Genomic DNA, 22,127 nt, shown 5'->3' with positions numbered 1-22,127 from the left:
GAGGGGAGATGAGCTTCATAAGAACCATTTGGTCTCAAAATCTAAATTGAGACCCGCGGGATGCAGAGTCCCAATATTAAATATGCATTTCATTTCTGCCTTTGCCAGCATTCTTTCTGTGTCGTTCCTTCTCCAGTTATTTTGGATGGTCTGTATCCCACAGAAGAATACCAGTTCCGAAGGATTGCAATTGTGCTTGTCCTTGAAATGTGCGGATACGCCATGTGTAGTCAGGCCTTTCTTTATGTTTCTAATATGCTCCGTAAGGCGGTCTTTTAATTTTCTCGTGGTCCGACCTACGTATTGCTTGCCACATGAGCACTGTAATAGATATACCACATTTTTGCTGTTACACGTGATGAACTCATTGATTTTTATACTGTTCTTTTTATTAGTGGATGTATATTCCATAATTTTAGAAGTGGTGCTCTTACAGTTTCTGCACATGGCACAGTTTCCGCATCGGTGAAACCCTTTGGTGCGTATCATTCCCTTCCTTTTAGTTTCATGAGTGCAACTTTTTACCAGTTGGTTTTTTAGATTGTCCGCCCTTCTGTAGATGAATCTCGGTCTTTCCGATAGGACATCTTTCAAAATGGGGTCCTTAAGTAGTAACTTCCAATGTCTCTTTATGACCTGTTCTATTTGTATATGTTGGTTATTATATTTGGTAATGAAAGGTATATTAGACCTATCTCCCGATTCATCTGCTTGATCCTCGTTTCTATTTAGAAGCGTTCCTCTTTCTATTTCTCTATACTTCTCAAAAGGTTTATCTACTGTTTCGGGATCATATCCTTTAGCAGAAAGTTGATTTTTGAGGTGTGTCCCTTGTTGTTCATAGTCATCCTTCTTTGAACAGTTTTTCCTTATGCGATAAAACTGACTATTAGGGACAGACTTCAGCCAATTCTTATGGTGACTGCTAGTATAGGGGATAAAAGAATTACAATCTGTCGGTTTCACATAAGTTCTGGTGTGTATGATATTTTCTTCAATAAAGATCTCCAAATCTAGGAAGTGGACTGAGGTTTCACTAATCTCAAATGTTAGATTGATATTTTTGTTGTTATTATTGAGATAAGTACAAAAGGTATTTAGGGATGATTGGTCTCCATTCCATACAAAGAAAATATCATCAATATATCTGGTCCATGTCACCAGGTTCGCCCCGCCCTCCGTGCTGTTATATACAGAGTCGTGTTCCCATTGTGCCATAAATAGATTGGCGTAACTGGGGGCGAACCTGGTGCCCATGGCTGTACCGTTTAGTTGGAGATAGAAGGTGTCATCATAATTGAAGAAATTGTTCTTCAATATTAGTTCTATTCCTTCAAGGGTAAATTCCAATTGCGGATGGGGGTCAGCTTCCAAGGTCATCATTTGTGATACAGCATCCATTCCATCCTTGTGGTTAATGATGGTGTACAATGAGGACACATCGGCAGTAACCAAAAAATACCCTTTCATCCATGTAATATCCGTCAGTCTTCTTATCACATCTGTGGAGTCCTTTAGGAAGGAGGGAGTTCTACTGACTAGTGGCTGTAGAATATGGTCCAAAAAGTGTGAAAGATTTGAAAGGATAGATTCCGTTCCTGCCACTATGGGTCGACCCGGAGGATTTTCCTTATCCTTATGAATTTTAGGAAGTATATAGAACACTGGTATAGAGGGTTCAGAGATAGTCATATACTTACAGTTTTTTTCCGTAATTATTCCCTTATTTTTATATTTCTCCAGAAAAACTGTGAGTTTTTTCTCTATACCAGTAGTAGGATTTCCTCTAAGTTTCTTGTATGTGTTCGTATCGTCCAACTGTCTCATTACCTCCAAGTTGTATTTCTCTTTGTCCATGATGACAATACTTCCCCCCTTGTCTGCGGGTTTAATAATGATATTGGAGTTATTCCTTAGATCCTTAACTGCTTGTCTATCCTTATTGGAGAAGTTGGTACTTTTCCTGTATTGATTGCGATCTTGTAGGTGGAGATTATTTTCCAAGTCTTCTTTTACTGCCTTTTCGAAGGTCTCCACGAAACAGCCTTTCTTATGAGTGGGAAAAAAGGTGGATTTTGGTTTAAATATATCCATGGGAAGAGTTTCATCTGTGAGTGGTTGTTCGGCAAAAAACTTTTTTAAGGTAAGTTTTCTAATAAACCTTTGAAGGTCAACATAGACCTCAAATGGATCTGCCTTGTTATCCGGAGCAAATTTTAGTCCGTGTCTCAAAACCTTCTCTTCCTCACTGGAGAGTTGATGGTTACTTAAATTGAAGATTTTGGTATATTTGAGGTCATTGTGGGTGACGGTGTTCTCCGTAATATGGTCGGTGGTGTTTTCTACTGGATTCTGGTTTCTCTTTTTTAGTTGTTGACGGATCCTTCTTCCTTTTCTGTTTTTATCTTGTCCCCCTCTTTTCCCTCTTTTTGTTCTTCTTCTTTTAGTTACCCTAAAAAAACCTCCTCATCATGACCTCTTAATTTTTCATATCTGTTGGATGTCCTCGGGTTGTATTGTGTTCGGCCCTGGTACGAGGGTCTTCTATAGTCCTCAAGTACCACTTTATCTCCTCCTGGAGATCTTCTATCTAATCCTCTGTTATCTCTTGGGTTGTATCTTCTATCAATGTATATTCCATAATTTTAGAAGTGGTGCTCTTACAGTTCCTGCACATGGCACAGTTTCCGCATCGGTGAAACCCTTTGGTGCGTATCATTCCCTTCCTTTTAGTTTCATGAGTGCAACTTTTTACCAGTTGGTTGTTTAGATTGTCCGCCCTTCTGTAGATGAATCTCGGTCTTTCCGATAGGACATCTTTCAAAATGGGGTCCTTAAGTAGTAACTTCCAATGTCTCTTTATGACCTGTTCTATTTGTATATGTTGGTTATTATATTTGGTAATGAAAGGTATATTAGACCTATCTCCCGATTCATCTGCTTGATCCTCGTTTCTATTTAGAAGCGTTCCTCTTTCTATTTCTCTATACTTCTCAAAAGGTTTATCTACTGTTTCGGGATCATATCCTTTAGCAGAAAGTTGATTTTTGAGGTGTGTCCCTTGTTGTTCATAGTCATCCTTCTTTGAACAGTTTTTCCTTATGCGATAAAACTGACTATTAGGGACAGACTTCAGCCAATTCTTATGGTGACTGCTAGTATAGGGGATAAAAGAATTACAATCTGTCGGTTTCACATAAGTTCTGGTGTGTATGATATTTTCTTCAATAAAGATCTCCAAATCTAGGAAGTGGACTGAGGTTTCACTAATCTCAAATGTTAGATTGATATTTTTGTTGTTATTATTGAGATAAGTACAAAAGGTATTTAGGGATGATTGGTCTCCATTCCATACAAAGAAAATAAGGAAAGGGAACAAGATATCATAGAGAGAGTTAATCATAACGAGAAGGAATTGATGCAAAAGAAAAGAAAGAAGTACATCAGAGATATCAACGACTTTAAAGAAGGTAGACAACATCAGATGACTAAGAAAAGGAATATCTCATATGTAACATCTCGGCAGCCTTTCACCACTCGAGGACCCACAGTAAGGTTTGACACACCATCATACAAACCAAGAAATAGAAGGATTGATAGCCACGAGTGGGAAACAAAATACAGATCCCGTCCCCAACAACGAGAAGGAGACACTAGAAGAGATGATCGATATAGACCACCACAGAGGAGATACTCTTACAGAAATGGATCCACAAGATTTAGAGATATTGATAGAAGATACAACCCAAGAGATAACAGAGGATTAGATAGAAGATCTCCAGGAGGAGATAAAGTGGTACTTGAGGACTATAGAAGACCCTCGTACCAGGGCCGAACACAATACAACCCGAGGACATCCAACAGATATGAAAAATTAAGAGGTCATGATGAGGAGGTTTTTTTAGGGTAACTAAAAGAAGAAGAACAAAAAGAGGGAAAAGAGGGGGACAAGATAAAAACAGAAAAGGAAGAAGGATCCGTCAACAACTAAAAAAGAGAAACCAGAATCCAGTAGAAAACACCACCGACCATATTACGGAGAACACCGTCACCCACAATGACCTCAAATATACCAAAATCTTCAATTTAAGTAACCATCAACTCTCCAGTGAGGAAGAGAAGGTTTTGAGACACGGACTAAAATTTGCTCCGGATAACAAGGCAGATCCATTTGAGGTCTATGTTGACCTTCAAAGGTTTATTAGAAAACTTACCTTAAAAAAGTTTTTTGCCGAACAACCACTCACAGATGAAACTCTTCCCATGGATATATTTAAACCAAAATCCACCTTTTTTCCCACTCATAAGAAAGGCTGTTTCGTGGAGACCTTCGAAAAGGCAGTAAAAGAAGACTTGGAAAATAATCTCCACCTACAAGATCGCAATCAATACAGGAAAAGTACCAACTTCTCCAATAAGGATAGACAAGCAGTTAAGGATCTAAGGAATAACTCCAATATCATTATTAAACCCGCAGACAAGGGGGGAAGTATTGTCATCATGGACAAAGAGAAATACAACTTGGAGGTAATGAGACAGTTGGACGATACGAACACATACAAGAAACTTAGAGGAAATCCTACTACTGGTATAGAGAAAAAACTCACAGTTTTTCTGGAGAAATATAAAAATAAGGGAATAATTACGGAAAAAAACTGTAAGTATATGACTATCTCTGAACCCTCTATACCAGTGTTCTATATACTTCCTAAAATTCATAAGGATAAGGAAAATCCTCCGGGTCGACCCATAGTGGCAGGAACGGAATCTATCCTTTCAAATCTTTCACACTTTTTGGACCATATTCTACAGCCACTAGTCAGTAGAACTCCCTCCTTCCTAAAGGACTCCACAGATGTGATAAGAAGACTGACGGATATTACATGGATGAAAGGGTATTTTTTGGTTACTGCCGATGTGTCCTCATTGTACACCATCATTAACCACAAGGATGGAATGGATGCTGTATCACAAATGATGACCTTGGAAGCTGACCCCCATCCGCAATTGGAATTTACCCTTGAAGGAATAGAACTAATATTGAAGAACAATTTCTTCAATTATGATGACACCTTCTATCTCCAACTAAACGGTACAGCCATGGGCACCAGGTTCGCCCCCAGTTACGCCAATCTATTTATGGCACAATGGGAACACGACTCTGTATATAACAGCACGGAGGGCGGGGCGAACCTGGTGACATGGACCAGATATATTGATGATATTTTCTTTGTATGGAATGGAGACCAATCATCCCTAAATACCTTTTGTACTTATCTCAATAATAACAACAAAAATATCAATCTAACATTTGAGATTAGTGAAACCTCAGTCCACTTCCTAGATTTGGAGATCTTTATTGAAGAAAATATCATACACACCAGAACTTATGTGAAACCGACAGATTGTAATTCTTTTATCCCCTATACTAGCAGTCACCATAAGAATTGGCTGAAGTCTGTCCCTAATAGTCAGTTTTATCGCATAAGGAAAAACTGTTCAAAGAAGGATGACTATGAACAACAAGGGACACACCTCAAAAATCAACTTTCTGCTAAAGGATATGATCCCGAAACAGTAGATAAACCTTTTGAGAAGTATAGAGAAATAGAAAGAGGAACGCTTCTAAATAGAAACGAGGATCAAGCAGATGAATCGGGAGATAGGTCTAATATACCTTTCATTACCAAATATAATAACCAACATATACAAATAGAACAGGTCATAAAGAGACATTGGAAGTTACTACTTAAGGACCCCATTTTGAAAGATGTCCTATCGGAAAGACCGAGATTCATCTACAGAAGGGCGGACAATCTAAAAAACCAACTGGTAAAAAGTTGCACTCATGAAACTAAAAGGAAGGGAATGATACGCACCAAAGGGTTTCACCGATGCGGAAACTGTGCCATGTGCAGGAACTGTAAGAGCACCACTTCTAAAATTATGGAATATACATCCACTAATAAAAAGAACAGTATAAAAATCAATGAGTTCATCACGTGTAACAGCAAAAATGTGGTATATCTATTACAGTGCTCATGTGGCAAGCAATACGTAGGTCGGACCACGAGAAAATTAAAAGACCGCCTTACGGAGCATATTAGAAACATAAAGAAAGGCCTGACTACACATGGCGTATCCGCACATTTCAAGGACAAGCACAATTGCAATCCTTCGGAACTGGTATTCTTCTGTGGGATACAGACCATCCAAAATAACTGGAGAAGGAACGACACAGAAAGAATGCTGGCAAAGGCAGAAATGAAATGCATATTTAATATTGGGACTCTGCATCCCGCGGGTCTCAATTTAGATTTTGAGACCAAATGGTTCTTATGAAGCTCATCTCCCCTCAGTATGTCCCCATGTCTATTTTTCCCCCCTTTTTTCCTCATAGGATAATCATGATTATTTTTCCATGTCAGAATATATTCCCCATTGAGAATAGTATATTAATAATTTTTCCTATTTATAATTCACCATGTCATGTTGTGGACCACTTGCTAATTTTGGGTTTTAGATTTAAATTTTATGTAAGAATAGAAGGTCACATCACCTATTGGTACAGCATATCATTTTTAATTTTTATTATCTGAAATAACCCTTCCGACATTAGGGAACACCCACTCGGATGATCCCTCTTGTTGGATCAATATTTATATATAAAAAACAATATGTAGTCTAAAGAATCCGTTTTTATACTTTTAAAAAATTTATAGAACTAATTCATAGATGTTACTGCACACCCATTTTATTTATACTAATGAGGATGTGTCCTTGTGTGACAATAGCTAATGGAACGCGGTCACCTTTCCGTTTAGATCACGTAAGTAGTGATCATTCAGGAAGTACATTCATACTGTGGAACGCATGGTTTACGCATGCGCATGACTAATGACCATTCCGGAATTATATCCACACTGTGGAACGCATGTTTTACGCATGCGCACCACGTACTGACGCGCCGATTTCACTCGGCGTATCATCCCACCTCATATCACTGTGGTCTCAAAGAACAGACCACAATGATAATTATATATAAGTCCCATGCACCCACAGTGAATACCCGCTATGCACTCTGTGATGCAATACGGTAAATAACACCATGTAAGACTACACCGGATATCCGCCGGAAGTTATGCGTTCCAGGGCCCATGGAACGCAATACGAATATTAGCCACATTTTTAATTTAGGCTATATTAAATACAGAACATAGAAGATACAAGCCACTATTTATTAAAGCTATATGCATCAGGAACATTTAGATCTATTTTAACCACATATATTATGTAATCCATGTTAGTAGACACCGCCCACACAGGAAGTGACATAATAGAGTTTTGGTATTTAAGCACTGTATTTCAGCTTCCTCCACACACACCTTGAAAAAGACCAAACATATGGTCGAAACGCGTTGGTGAGGAGCTGAAAGAATATAGGGATTGACTTTTTGGAATCGGTATCCTGCTATCCAGTGGTGAGGTACCCGGGTATATTATTTCCTCCCACGGCTGGTAATTCCATCTGGTATCGTACCTAGAAGTCACCCCATTTTTTGTACACTTGTTTTTTATTGGAATAAATTGTTGGAATTGTTTTTACCATAAGGACTCCTATGTAATATGAACTTTTTTTGGTAATTTGGCGAATTCTGCCGACTATGGGAAAAGAAACCATTATGTGCTTTGAATCACTCGTATTGATGTAAGCGAACAAGTGAGCATTGCGTATTACCAGTTATGATGTTTTTAAAACATGAGATTTGAATACCAGGGATAAAGATACCTTTATGTGTACCTTCATAACTGCTTATATGTAAGCATACATGTGAGCAGTTTCTACATCCTAGTATCACAAAACAGGTGGTCCTTTAAATCTACCTTGCTGCACAATCCCATATACTTAAGGGTTGTCCCATATAGGTGGAATTCCACTCTGAGAACTTTTTCTCCAGTAACCACCTTCCTTCTGCTTTATTTCTCGTGACCACACCTCGGGAACCACGAGGGAAGATCGGAAGGAATTTGGTCCTATGAAAGATACCTTGATGTGTTTATTTACACTCTTCTTGATGTAAGCATACACGTGAGCATCCTCTCCTTCTCTGATATTTATTAAGAGTGACGGGAAAAGAAACCTTTATAAGTGTTGTCTCTGAGACCTTATGTAAGAAAATTGTGAGCACGCAGTTGACTGTTTACCACAAGGGTGACCCCTAAGATGTTTAAGATCTGAACACCACCCATAAGGAGGAAGATTATAGACTCTCCCATTAATACTGACATTATCAAACAAACCAAAAATAGAACTGAGACCACTCTTTTCTCTTTTTTTGGTGTTTTTCTCCCTATGATCCAAATTGACGGAGACGACTGAGAAGCCTTACTCCAGTAGAAAACACGTCGGGAAGATAATCCGGATATACATAAGAACTTTCTCTTTATTATTACTATTTCATCTGTATATGTAGCGCTACTGAGTGTGTGTACCACAACCCCTTTTTTTCATATAACCTTTGGAGTATAATTGGTGATATACTCAGGTCCACACCCACTATAGCAGCTCTTAGAGCGCAGGGATCTCCTCTAAACTCCCATTTCTTGCAATGATGGAAGTGTCAAAAATCCTTTGTTGGGCAGAACGCCATCTGCCAGCCATACGGCAGTGTTCATTCCGGGCGTCCTAAACTGGGAAGCGGACTTCCTCAGTCACCAGGACGTGCATGCTGGAGAGTGGAGTCTTCATCCGGAAGTCTTTCAACTCCTAGTGGACAGATGGGGCCTACCGGATGTAGACCTAATGGCGTCTCGACACAATCACAAGGTTCCGTTCTTCGGGTGAAGAACCAGGGATCCTCAAGCAGCTTTCGTGGATGCACTGGCATTTCCATGGAACTTTCGGCTGCCCTACATGTTCCCTCCAGTATCACTCCTGGCCAGGCTACTATGGAAGTTCAAACAAGAAGGAGGAATACTACTAGTCACTCCAGGGTGGCCTCGAAGGCATTGGTACTCAGACGTGCATGGTCCTCCTCGTGCAGGGCCCTTGTCTTTACCTAGACTGGCTTTGACGGCGTGGCTCTTGAAGCATCATTCGTGAGGGCCAAAGGTTTCTCTGAGGCGGTTATCCAGACTATGTTGAAAGCCCGCAAACCGGCCTCTGCCGAGATTTATTACAGGGTTTGGAATTATTACTTCACATGGTGTGCTAATAAGATTTCTGATGTCTCTACATTCAGAACTTCCAGAATTCTGGCTTTTCTGCAACGAGGCTTTGACTTAGGTCTCCATCTGGCCTCCCTCAATGTTCATATCTGCCTTGTCGGTATGGTTTCAGAGAAAAATTGCATCTATACCTGACGTTCATACTTTCACTCAGGGAGCACTTAGGATTCAGCCTCCCTATGTCCCTCCTGTGGCTCCATGAGATTTGACTGTTGTACTGAAAGCCCTGCAAGAGTCTCCATTTGAACCTCTTCAGTCAGCGGACCTTAAATGGCTAACGACCAAGGTCCTGTTCTTGCTGGCTATTACCTTGGCAAGACGGGTGTCGGACTTAGGCGTCTTGTCCTGTCGTCCACCCTTTTTGATTTTTCACTGTGACCAGCCAGTTCTACGAACTCGACTGGGTTATTTGTCTAAGGTGGTGTCATCTTTTCACCTTAACCAAGAGATTGTGGTTCCGGCCTTTATCTCTTCAGACTTGTCTTCCAGAGAGCGTTCTTTGGATGTGGTAAGGACTGTCCGTATTTATGTGGAGACGACTGTCTCTATCAGAAGGTCAGATTCCCTTTTTGTACTGTTTGGTTTCCACAAATGTGGCTGGCCTGCGAATAAACAAACCTTGGCCAGATGGATTAGAATGGTGATTGCACAGGCTGGACTCCCAGCTCCTGCTGCTATTAAAGCCCATTCTACTCGGTCTGTTGGACCTTCTTGGGTGGCCCGCCATGGCGCTTCCGCAGAACGTTTGTGCAAGGCGGCTACGTGGTTCTCAGTGAACACTTTTTTATTAAGTTTTATGCCTTAGTTACTTCCGCCTCCCAGGATGCTTCCTTTGGACACCAGGTTCTCATACCGCTAAGGCGCGTCCCCTCCCTTGACGAATTGCTTTAGGACATCCCAATGTTTTCCTGTGGAGGCCAATGTATCCTGCTGCAGAAAAGGAGAGTTATGGTAGACTTACCATTGTTAACTCTTTCTGCGAGGTACATTGGTTTCACAGGGCGCCCAGCCTGACGCACTTTGCTTCTTGGTGTTTGTATGGCATTAGCTGCTGGTACCTCCTCCTGTCGTGAGAATGTGGTTCTATGTGACTAACATCTACCTTCCCTCTTTCCTGCTCCTGCATTGGACTGGTTAACAAAACTGAGCTCTCAGTGCCTGGAGGCAGGGTTTATAGGGGAGGCCCCAATGCATCCTGGGACAGCCTAAAGCTTTAGCCTGTTGGTGCCTCTGGATCAAGATCCACTCTGCATCCCGATGTTTTCCTGTGGAACCAATGTACCTTGCAGAAAGAGTGCTAACCATGGTAAGTCTACCATAACACTCCTCCTTTTTCCATATATTAATTGATTGCCTTGGCTATGTCAAGCATAGCTTTACACAATGTCACTGTATATGTGCACAGTATTTATATCCCACTGCTGGGCACAATATGCATTCACTGCAGAACACTGGCGATTGTACAATGATTTAAGGGTATTCCAATCCAACACATTTGTCACAGTCCCTTTTATTAAAACCCTTCATGCAGCAAATGAGTCCTTCCTGACCTGCTTGATACCTGTATTGGTTTAGAGACAGCCACCATCCATCAACCAATAAAATATAAAGCTAAGGCCAGGTACAACTCTAAATGACTGGCAATCTTGCCGATGGTCGTCACGATTTCCCTTTGTCCCGGACCATCAGAGATTGCTGGTACACACAGAGAGTAAATGAACAACTGAACAGTCTCTCTCGTTCCGGCCTTCATTAAACTGTACAGGATCACACACACTATCTTCTGATTAGCCTGCAGCACGGCCAACCAAAAGAAATCGCATGCAACCTGTGGGAGCACGCAGTCCTGCGTACACACTAAATGTTATGCACGATTTGTAATTCCATAACATATAGGTAGACAAGTGGCAAATTCTACAGATGTATAGCCATTATACAGATGTATAGCCATTATACATCTGTATGTTTTTCGTACAAGTTATGTAGTTGGTTTTAGTAAATTTATTTTATTTTGTACCTAGGCAAAAGTAAAGGACAAGCCAAAGCCCGGGTAAATATAAATGCTGCTTTAGTTGAAGACATTATCAACCTGAAAGATGTTGAGCAGGATATGAGCAATATTCTTGACAGTCTTAAAGAAGACTTTAACAAAAATCTAACCATCAGAACATCTCCAGGTTAGTAAATCTTTCATATGTATTTAATGACAAAAATCTTTACAAAAAAATGACAAAAATTCGGGCTGCTTCTTGTTTAGAGAGTTTTGTTCTAAGTGGTGAAACAATTTATTTCATTATACTGTATATAAAAAAAAAAAAATAGATATACAGTATCAACAGGGCCGTTGTCCAGGATGGCACATGCCAGCGGTGCTGGTTGCGGGGAGGGGATCATCAAGATCTGCAAACTTTCCCAGTCGTTACAGCTATTTTTTCTAATTATTGAATTTACAACCTGGGTCGCTGGTATGGTAATTAACTAACTCTTCTTCTAATGCCCATCCCCTTGTAGCATTATCAGTTGCCATACTTATTTCCTTGTGACTGCCTAATAGACAGCTGAGCTAGAGTCTCACACATGTGACATGCTGTAACCAGTGCAGTCACTGCAGCGGCCCATGACTGACAGCTATCCGGAATTAATGGTCTCTAGTTACAGCACTGATCAAGGGCAATCAGATTTTTGAGAAATTCAGCATCCGGGTTTACTTTACAGCCTGGAGTTGCCTGTTTGATTTTTTTTTATTTTATTCCAGGTGGGTGGGTGTTACCAACCTTGTGGACCTGCGTAGTTCTATGAAAATGTTTGATTCTTTGCATTGCAAATTGCCGGTCAATCACATTTTTTGACAAAATTGTATACAGATGTGCCCTTGAACACCTATCCCTTAAGCGCCATATTGCAGGAGATGCCTGCTGCGATTTCTGTGCTGTGTACTTTTTCCTCATCTTTACTACTGTGTCCTTCATTGGTCTACTTTTTCCTCAATTTTGCAAAGGTTTGCATATAGGGGGTAATTCAGACCTGATCGCAGCAGCAAAATTGTTCTCTGTCGGGCAAAACCATGGGGGTAATTCCAAGTTGATCGCAGCAGGAAATTTTTTAGCAGTTGGGCAAAACCATGTGCACTGCAGAGGGGGCAGATATAACATGTGCAGAGAGAGTTAGATTTGGGTGTGGTGTGTTCAAACTGAAATCTAAATTGCAGTGTAAAAATTAAGCAGCCAGTATTTACCCTGCACAGAAACAAAATACCCACCCAAATCTAACTCTCTCTGCAAATGTTATATCTGCCTCACCTGTAGTGCACATTGTTTTTGCCCAACTGCTAACATATTTGCTGCTGCGATCAACTCTGAAATACCCCCATAGGGCCTAATTCAGCATGACTTGTAGTTTTGTGAGAAATTGCAAAACTACAAGTCACCCCTCTAGCATGCGAGGGGTTGCCAGAACAGGGCAAGGCCATCCCGCATGCCGGGTCCTCCCCACCCCTTGCTGAAATGCGAGCGTATCGCTAAACTGTGATGCGCACGCATCTTAAGGGTTGTCCCCTACAGTTGCCAGGCCGCCATGTTTCAAGTTATAGCACACGCAGCCGCTGCAGCCCGCCCCGCAAACGGTCTGGACGCACCTGCATTGTCCGGTCCACTCACCACAAATGCTGCCACGGCACCCCTAAAATGCCCCTGGAACGCCCCGTCCCCGCCGGGACTTAGACTGCGTTCGCAATCTAAGTCCTTGCGCATGTACGCAAGAACTCCATTACATCCCGCTGACTGTGTTTGTGCCAGTGGGTCAAAAATATTTGGGCATTTTCTCTCACATCCAGAAAGCATTTTAGGGTTTACCCCAAAAAGTATCCTTCAGCAGCATGCTCCCCAGCATCAGCAGTAATGTTAGAGATGGGGTGCACCCGTTGCAAACTCGAGATTTGTCAGGTGGCCCTACGGTACATTATTTATAACCTAGTGTGCTTAATGTGAGCACAGCAGAAGCTTCATGTGAGAGCATAGGGCATGGTCACACCAGCAGTTTATCTTCCATTGAAATGTGTTAGAAAGCACACTGTTTAATACATTTCTTATTTAGCAGTCTAACATGCTGTTTGATACATTTTTACACCTGTCAACCCCTGATAATACTTATTCCAACCTCCTTCTAACACACACATTACACTAATTGGTTTGAATGAGTCATTCATATAGTATCTACAGGAAGTTCCTTCTTGGGGCTCATTTACACCAGGATTAAACATGTGTTTAATAAGCATACAGTTAAGACATTCTGGGCCAGATGCATCATTGCTTGGAAAGTGATAAAATGGAGAGTGAAAAAGTACCAGCCAATCAGGTCCTAACTGCCATGTCACAGGCCCTGTTTGAAAAATGTCAGAAGCTGATTGGCTGGTACTTTTTCACTCTCCATTTTTTCACTGCCCATTTTATCACTCTCTCTAAGCGATGATGCATCTAGCCCACTGACTTTGTGTTTCCTGGTTGTAAAACACACAGTGATATAGGGATTTTTATATTTTCTGTGATGACACTGTCTTACACCATAGTCCTGTGCAGTATAATGTAATATATGTATAATTCAAGTTCACAGTCTGGATCCTGATCTCTAGAGGACGAGATGAACCCACCAAGTTTTCCTCTGTAGCCCTATGGATGACCTTTAACTTGTTCTATGGCGACCCCTACGCATGGTCAGAGCATTCTAACTGCACTGCTTGACAAAATTGTAGTGTGTAGAGTCATTATACCATAACATGCCACAAATAAGAAAATCTCTCTTTCCTTATAGGTAGAGAGTACTAAGCTCATCTGGCTTTGCACATCTGAGTGGACATACATTCCCTAAAATCTGATGTAAAATCCTACAAATTTCTATGTTTGTTGTGTAAGGCCTGTCTGCTACTTGTCAACTTCCGCTTTATTTACAGGTGCTTTTGATCACATTATTGTCAAAACAAAAGATGGTAAATTCCCATTAAGTCATTTGGGACAAGTCACCCTTAAATCTCCTCGGCTCTTCGTTATCAACATGGCAAGCTTTCCAGAGGTTAGGTTTGTTTTAACAATAATTTAAATCTTACTGCACCATCCTTTAAAATTATTGGCAGATGCCTCCAAGTTGGTAGGATGCATTGCATATGTGAGCAAGCAGGTTAGTTCACACATTGTTTCCACACCAGAGTAGTTTTTATTGATGATAACAGAAAACAGGTGGTAGAAGATAAACAACAGTCAATATGATATAGTATCAGTCTGCCTTGGTCTAAGTACTGTACAGCCCTGTGACACTCCAATAACACAGTAACATGCTTGGGCATATGTAGCACTATTTATTAAGCCTAGTAAACGACATGCATCTGACCTTTAAGTCTGGTGACTCAGACATGTGAAGTTATTGTGATTGATCAGTCATTCACAATAACACTCAGTTAAAAGACAGTTTGTAGCCTTCAACCATTTAACTACATGTCAACAAAAATAGCTAAAATGGACACTTAAAATCAGCAAAAGCAGTTACATAAGTAGTTGTTTCCATCTTAAGCTAGGTACACACTTGACAAATTTGAGAGATGATCCAAGTTTTCTGTTGAAACCATTATTTCAACACTAATTACCAGCCCGTCAAAACGATGAAACAACATAACAACAGTAATGTCCGTGCCGGCAGCTGTGCTTGCCCGAATGAATCAACACTTGGATTGCTCCATCAGGCACCATCTAGTGGCTGCCAGTGCGCAAAACACTTGAAGCCCCCCATAGAGGTGAGGAGCACTATTAGCCTTTTATTATATATGATCTGATTTCCTATGTAAACACTACTTAATTATCGTCCCTATCAGGACAGTAAAAGTCCCTAAAGAACATTGAGGTGTCATCTTTAAATGATCTACAGACTGTCCGACAAATCACATATAAACTGTCTGCTCCTCGTGACCAATGATGTTGCGCAGCACTCATTATATCGGGAAAAGATACCAGTTGAGGAATGACTGTCAGCCCTGGTGCTGTGTACACACTGTGCAATAATTGGACTGGGCTGCTGAGAATTAGCTGTTTGGCCCAATTTATTTTCTAGTAGGTACCCATCTTAAGACACTCATACACACTTCTTTAGACTTCCTGACACTAATTTGTGACAAACGCATAGTAATAATTATAGTATACAATTCTAAAAATAACATAATTGTAACAAGCTGACTAATAATGAACTAGGTAGATACAGCATGCAGTAATTGTGCTGAATTGATGCTTCTAGAGCAGGGAAGGGTTGTATCGCTATAGCAGACAAGCAATAGAGGGCTATTTAGCCCATCTCATCCTAATTTTTAGGTAGAAGAGAGAAATAAATCTTAGGTAGATTAAGGTTAGTACAGAATTATGCTGGCAATGCAATTGCTCCTCACTCAGCACCCTAGTGTTTGCATATGTGTTTTGTGTGCATCTTTTTTGGAACTACTTTGTAAGCTCCATTGAGGCAGGAATTGATATTAATAATAATCTGATTGTAAAGCTAAAAAAAATTAATACATTTGCACTATATAAAGAAAGTATAATAATTATTGTCAATGACTTTTAAGATACCCTGCTCTATAATTACTTAGTTGGTCATGAAAATCTAATTCAGACCAAATGCTGTGCAATAATTGTGCAAACTAGCAGACTAAATGACTGGTTTGAAATATTATCGTTCATGGGACCTAATTCAGAGTTGATCGCAGCAGCACATTTGGGCAAAACCAGAGAGAGTTAGATTTGGGTGCGGTGTGTTCGAACTGAAATCTAAATTGCAGTGTAAAAATAAAGCAGCCAGTATTTACCCTGCACAGAAACAATATAACCCACCCAAATCTAACTCTCTTTGCAAATGTTATATCTGCCACACCTGCAGTGCACATGGTTTTGCCCAACTGATAACAAATTTGCTGTTACGATCAACTCTGAATTACCCCCATTGTGTGGTACTAAATGAGGATCGTTCACAGACTGAAAAACGTGTTGATCGTTTAGTTTGAGTTTCAAACCTGACCAATCCACCTGAGTATCACTCAGCCAACATCAAGCTGTGATTTGGACATTGCCTCCAAACATTCAGTAGTGTGAATAGCAATTTATGAAACAATTCTTACTTATTATAGTATGCTTAGCCAGCCCAGCCATGCCCACTTCACTTCCTTCGTCTGTCCCACCCCAGCCTGGTTTTTTAGTATTCTCCCAGTTAGACCAGGGAAATCCAGATGTCAGTGAGTGTGGAACAGGAAATGGTTTTCAGCACTTTTGAAAACCTAGAACATTGGAATTGAGGTATAAAAATGTATACTCTTCAGTCGGCGTGGCGTGTGCTCTTATATTCATATTTTGGTAAAATTGTAAATATTAAAGATTCACTCTTCATACAAAAGATCTAGTGATATATGTCAATTTTCTTAATTGTACTCCTCTTGTAATATTGTTGGTGTTTGATTTTTAGAGTGCAGATGCAGTTGTTAATGCCTTAAGACAGAGTCAGATGAACCTGAACCCAGAGCTAGATGGCACCTTAATCCATGTACCAGTCCCTCCGTGAGTAATTTAACCGTTTGAATTTGTTTTATGAAATTTTCACACTGGTTCATCTGCATACACTATGTATATATCATAAAGACATTGTATTCTATTCCGATTATAATTTGTACAAAGTTGCTGCATTCTGTTATTATTTAAAGCTGGATACACACTAGATGGGTTCGGTATGAATTACGGATGGCTGGGATCCCGGCCGTCAGTATACCGACACCAGTATTCTGGCAGCGGGGCGAGTGCTAGTAAGCCCCTTGCGGGCATGCTGCGCTCGCCACACTGCGGGCACGGTGGCGCGCTGTGCTCATAGCAGGTTATATTCTCCCTCTATGGGTGTCGTGGACACCCATAGAGGGAGAATCATCTACCTCGCCGGTATTCCAGCACCGGCATTATACTGCTGTGTGGGATTCCGGCGCCGGCATTGTGATCGCCGGGATCCCTTGCGGCGGTTTGTTAACCACTTCCCCACTAGATGATATCTTGAATGATTTTCGATTAAACAAATCATCCAGTGTGTACGCACTATGCGCGTTCCTGCTTCATCATTGGTCGCATGGTCAGATTGAGCAGCATGTACAGTCAATGTGACGATGTTGTTTGCGGCACCATGCACAGTAATGAATGACCGATCGTTCCGTCATTCATTACATCGTTCAATGTGTATGCAACGGCCGATGTATCATTACATCAGCCATCACGTTGGCTGGTTACACACATCGTGTAATGTGTACCTAGCTTAAGGATATGACGGCTTCACTGCATGAAAAATACTATCTATGTACAATGAAAGATTTCTATTTAAATTTATAAACCCACAAAAGGAAATTAAGATCAAATTTCATAGGTTTTAATGCTAAATTTGCATTAGATTTAATGTTAATATCCTCTTTTCTCTGACGTCCTAGTGGATGCTGGGAACTCCGTAAGGACCATGGGGAATAGACGGGCTCCGCAGGAGACTGGGCACTCTAAAAGAAAGATTAGGTACTATCTGGTGTGCACTGGCTCCTAACACTATGACCCTCCTCCAGACCTCCGTTAGATTTCTGTGCCCGACTGAGCTGGATGCACACTAGGGGCTCTCCTGAGCTCCTAGAAAGAAAGTTTATTTTAGGTTTTTTATTTTACAGTGAGACCTGCTGGCAACAGGCTCACTGCATCGAGGGACTAAGGGGAGAAGAAGCGAACCTACCTGCTTGCAGCTAGCTTGGGCTTCTTAGGCTACTGGACACCATTAGCTCCAGAGGGATCGACCGCATGGAACTGGCCTTGGTGTTCGTTCCCGGAGCCGCGCCGCCGTCCCCCTTACAGAGCCAGAAGCAAGAAGAGGTCCGGAAAATCGGCGGCAGAAGACTTCGGTCTTCACCAAGGTAGCGCACAGCACTGCAGCTGTGCGCCATTGCTCCTCATGCACACTTCACACTCCGGTCACTGAGGGTGCAGGGCGCTGGGGGGGGGCGCCCTGAGGGCAATATATGACACCTTGGCTGGCAAATCTACATCATATATAGTCCTAGAGGCTATATAGATGTAAAATTACCCCTGCCAGTATTCCAGAAAAAGCAGGAGAAAGTCAGTTGAAAAAGGGGCGGGGCTTCTCCCTCAGCACACTGGCGCCATTTTCTCTTCACAGTGCAGCTGGAAGACACTCCCCAGGCTCTCCCCTGTAGTTTTCAGGCTCAAAGGGTTAAAAAGAGAGGGGGGGCACTAAATTTAGGCGCAATATATGTATACAAGCAGCTATTTGGGGAAAAATCACTCAGTTATGGTGTTAATCCCTGCATTATATAGCGCTCTGGTGTGTGCTGGCATACTCTCTCTCTGTCTCCCCAAAGGACTTTGTGGGGTCCTGTCCTCAGTCAGAGCATTCCCTGTGTGTGTGCGGTGTGTCGGTGCGGCTGTGTCGACATGTTGGATGAGGAAGGTTACGTGGAGGCGGAGCAGAGGCCGATAAATGGGATGTCGCCCCCTGTGGGGCCGACACCAGAGTGGATGGATAGGTGGAAGGTATAAACCGACAGTGTCAATTCCTTACATAAAAGGCTGGATGACGTAACAGCTATGGGACAGCCGGCTTCTCAGCCCGCGCCTGCCCAGGCATCTCAAAGGCCATCAGGGGCTCAAAAACGCCCGCTCCCTCAGATGGCAGACACAGATGTCGACACGGAGTCTGACTCCAGTGTCGACGAGGTTGAGACATATACACAATCCACTAGGAACATCCGTTACATGATCCCGGCAATAAAAAATGTGTTACACATTTCTGACATTAACCCAAGTACCACTAAAAAAGGGTTTATGTTTGGGGAGAAAAAGCAGGCAGTGTTTTGTTCCCCCATCAAATGAGTGAATGAAGTGTGAAAAAGCGTGGGTTCCCCCGATAAGAAACTGGTAATTTCTAAAAAGTTACTGATGGCGTACGCTTTCCCGCCAGAGGATAAGTTACGCTGGGAGATATCCCCTAGGGTGGATAAGGCGCTCACACGTTTGTCAAAAAAGGTGGCACTGCCGTCTTAGGATACGGCCACTTTGAAGGTACCTGCTGATAAAAAGCAGGAGGCTATCCTGAAGTCTGTATTTACACACTCGGGTACTAGACTGAGACCTGCAGATAGTGCTACTGCAGCATGGTCTGTAACCCTGTCAAACAGGGATACTATTTTCCGAACATAAGACGTCGTCTTATATATGAGGGATGCACAGAGGGATATTTTGCCGGCTGGCATCCAGAATTAATGCAATGTCCATTCTGTCAGGAGGGTATTAGAGACCCGACACTGGACAGGTGATGCTGACTTTAAAAGGCACATAGAGCCTTATAAGGGTGAGAAATTGTTTGGGGATGGTCTCTGGGACCTCGTATCCACAGCAACAGCTGGGAAGAAATATTTTTACCTCAGGTTTCCTCACAGCCTAAGAAAGCACTGTATTATCAGGTACAGTCCTTTCGGCTTCAGAAAAGCAAGCGGGTCAAAGGCGCTTCCTTTCTGCACAGAGACGAGGGAAGAGGGAAAAAGCTGCACCAGTCAGCCAGTTCCCAGAATCAAAATTCTTCCCCCGCTTCCTCTGAGTCCACCGCATGACGCGGGGGCTCCACAGGCGTAGCCAGTTACGGTGGGGGGCCGCCTCAAAAATTTCAGCGATCAGTGGGCTCGCTCACAGGTGGATCCCTGGATCCTTCAAGTAGTATCTCAGGGGTACAAGCTGGAATTCGAGGCGTCTCCCCCCCGCCGTTTCCTCAAATCTGCCTTGCCGACAACTCCCTCAGGCAGGGAGGCTGTGCTAGAGGCAATTCACAAGCTGTATTCCCAGCAGGTGATAGTCAAGGTGCCCCTACTTCAACAAGGACGGGGTTACTATTCCACACTGTTTGTGGTACCGAAACCGGACGGTTCGGTGAGACCCATTTTAAATTTGAAATCCTTGAACACATACATAAAAAAATTCAAGTTCAAGATGGAATCGCTCAGGGCGGTTATTGCAAGCCTGGAGGAGGGGGATTACATGGTATCCCTGGACATCAAGGATGCTTACCTACATGTCCCCATTTACCATCCTCACCAGGAGTACCTCAGATTTGTGGTACAGGATTGTTATTACCAATTCCAAACACTGCCGTTTGGACTGTCCATGGCACCGAGGGTCTTTACCAAGGTAATGGCAGAAATGATGATACTCCTTCGAAAAAAGGGAGTTTTAATTATCCCGTACTTGGACGATCTCCTTATAAAGGCGAGGTCCAAGGAGCAGTTGTTAGTCGGAGTAGCACTATCTCGGGAAGTGCTACAACAGCACTGATGGATTCTATACATTCCAAAGTCACAGCTGGTTCCTACCACACGCCTACTGTTCCTGGGGATGGTTCTGGACACAGAACAGAAAAAAGTGTTTCTCCCGCAGGAGAAAGCCAAGGAGCTGTCATCTCTAGTCAGAGACCTCCTGAAACCAAAACAAGTATCGGTGCATCACTGCACACGAGTCCTGGGAAAAATGGTAGCTTCTTACGAAGCAAAATTCCATTTGGCAGGTTCCATGCAAGAACCTTTCAGTGGGACCTCTTGGACAAGTGGTCGGGATCGCATCTTCAGATGCATCGGCTGATAAACCTGTCTCCAAGGACCAGGGTATCTCTACTGTGGTGGCTGCAGAGTGCTCATCTTCAAGAGGGCCGCAGATTCGGCATACAGGACTGGGTCCTGGTAACCACGGATGCCAGCCTTCGAGGCTGGGGGGCAGTCACACAGGGAAGAAATTTCCAAGGACTTTGGTCAAGTCAGGAGTCGTCCCTACACATAAATATTCTGGAACTGAGGGCCATTTACAATGCCCTAAGTCTGGCAAGGCCTCTGCTTCAAAACCAGCCGATACTGATCCAATCAGACAACATCACGGCAGTTGCCCATGTAAACCTACAGGGCGGCACAAGAAGCAGGATGGCGATGGCAGAAGCCACAAGGATTCTCCGATGGGCGGAAAATCACGTCTTAGCACTGTCGGCAGTGTTCATTCCGGGAGTGGACAACTGGGAAGCAGACTTCCTCAGCAGACACGACCTACACCCGGGAGAGTGGGGACTTCATCCAGAAGTCTTCCAACTGTTGGTAAACCGTTGGGAAAGGCCACAGGTGGACATGATGGCGTCCCGCCTAAACAAAAAACTAGATATTGCGCCAGGTCAAGGGACCCTCAGGCAATAGCTGTGGACGCTCTAGTGACACCGTGGGTGTACCAGTCGGTTTATGTATTCCCTCCTCTGCCTCTCATACCAAAGGTACTGAGAATAATAAGAAAACGAGGAGTAAGAACGATACTCGTGGTTCCGGATGGGCCAAGAAGAGCTTGGTACCCAGAACTTCAAGAAATGATATCAGAGGACCCATGGCCTCTACCGCTCAGACAGGATCTGCTACAGCAGGGGCCCTGTCTGTTCCAAGACTTACCGTGGCTGCGTTTGACGGCATGGCGGTTGAATTCCGGATCCTAAAGGAAAAGGGCATTCCCGGAAGAAGTCATTCCTACGCTGATAAAAGCCAGGAAAGAAGTAACCGCAAACCATTATCACCGTATTTGGCGAAAATATGTTGCGTGGTGTGAGGCCAGGAAGGCCCCAACAGAGGAATTTCAGCTGGGTCATTTTCTGCACTTCCTACAGTCAGGGGTGACTATGGGCCTAAAATTGGGTTCCATTAAGGTCCAGATTTCGGCTCTGTCGATTTTCTTCCAGAAAGAACTGGCTTCACTGCCTGGAGTTCAGACATTTGTAAAGGGAGTGCTACATATTCAGCCCCCTTTTGTGCCTCCTGTGGCACCTTGGGATCTCAA

The 22,127-nt window shown here is 42.6% G+C and overlaps 1 protein-coding gene across 4 annotated transcripts in view; it reads left to right on the top strand.

The window, feature by feature from the left end:
* MRRF (mitochondrial ribosome recycling factor) overlaps positions 1–22,127 on the top strand; it is a 59,081-nt gene that overhangs the window by 9,042 nt on the left and 27,912 nt on the right. For all 4 annotated transcript variants that reach the window (XM_063936933.1, XM_063936934.1, XM_063936935.1 and 1 more), the window contains exons 3-5: positions 11,250–11,405; positions 14,174–14,292; positions 16,714–16,805. In XM_063936933.1, the coding sequence (XP_063793003.1) occupies positions 11,250–11,405; positions 14,174–14,292; positions 16,714–16,805 (367 nt within the window). The remainder of the gene's footprint in view (positions 1–11,249; positions 11,406–14,173; positions 14,293–16,713; positions 16,806–22,127) is intronic.

This window comes from Pseudophryne corroboree, chromosome 8, assembly GCF_028390025.1.
Source record: "Pseudophryne corroboree isolate aPseCor3 chromosome 8, aPseCor3.hap2, whole genome shotgun sequence".
Classification (NCBI taxonomy): Eukaryota; Metazoa; Chordata; class Amphibia; order Anura; family Myobatrachidae; genus Pseudophryne; species Pseudophryne corroboree.
The sequence above is the reverse complement of the archived record's forward strand: the minus strand, read 5'-3'. Positions and strand labels throughout refer to the sequence as shown.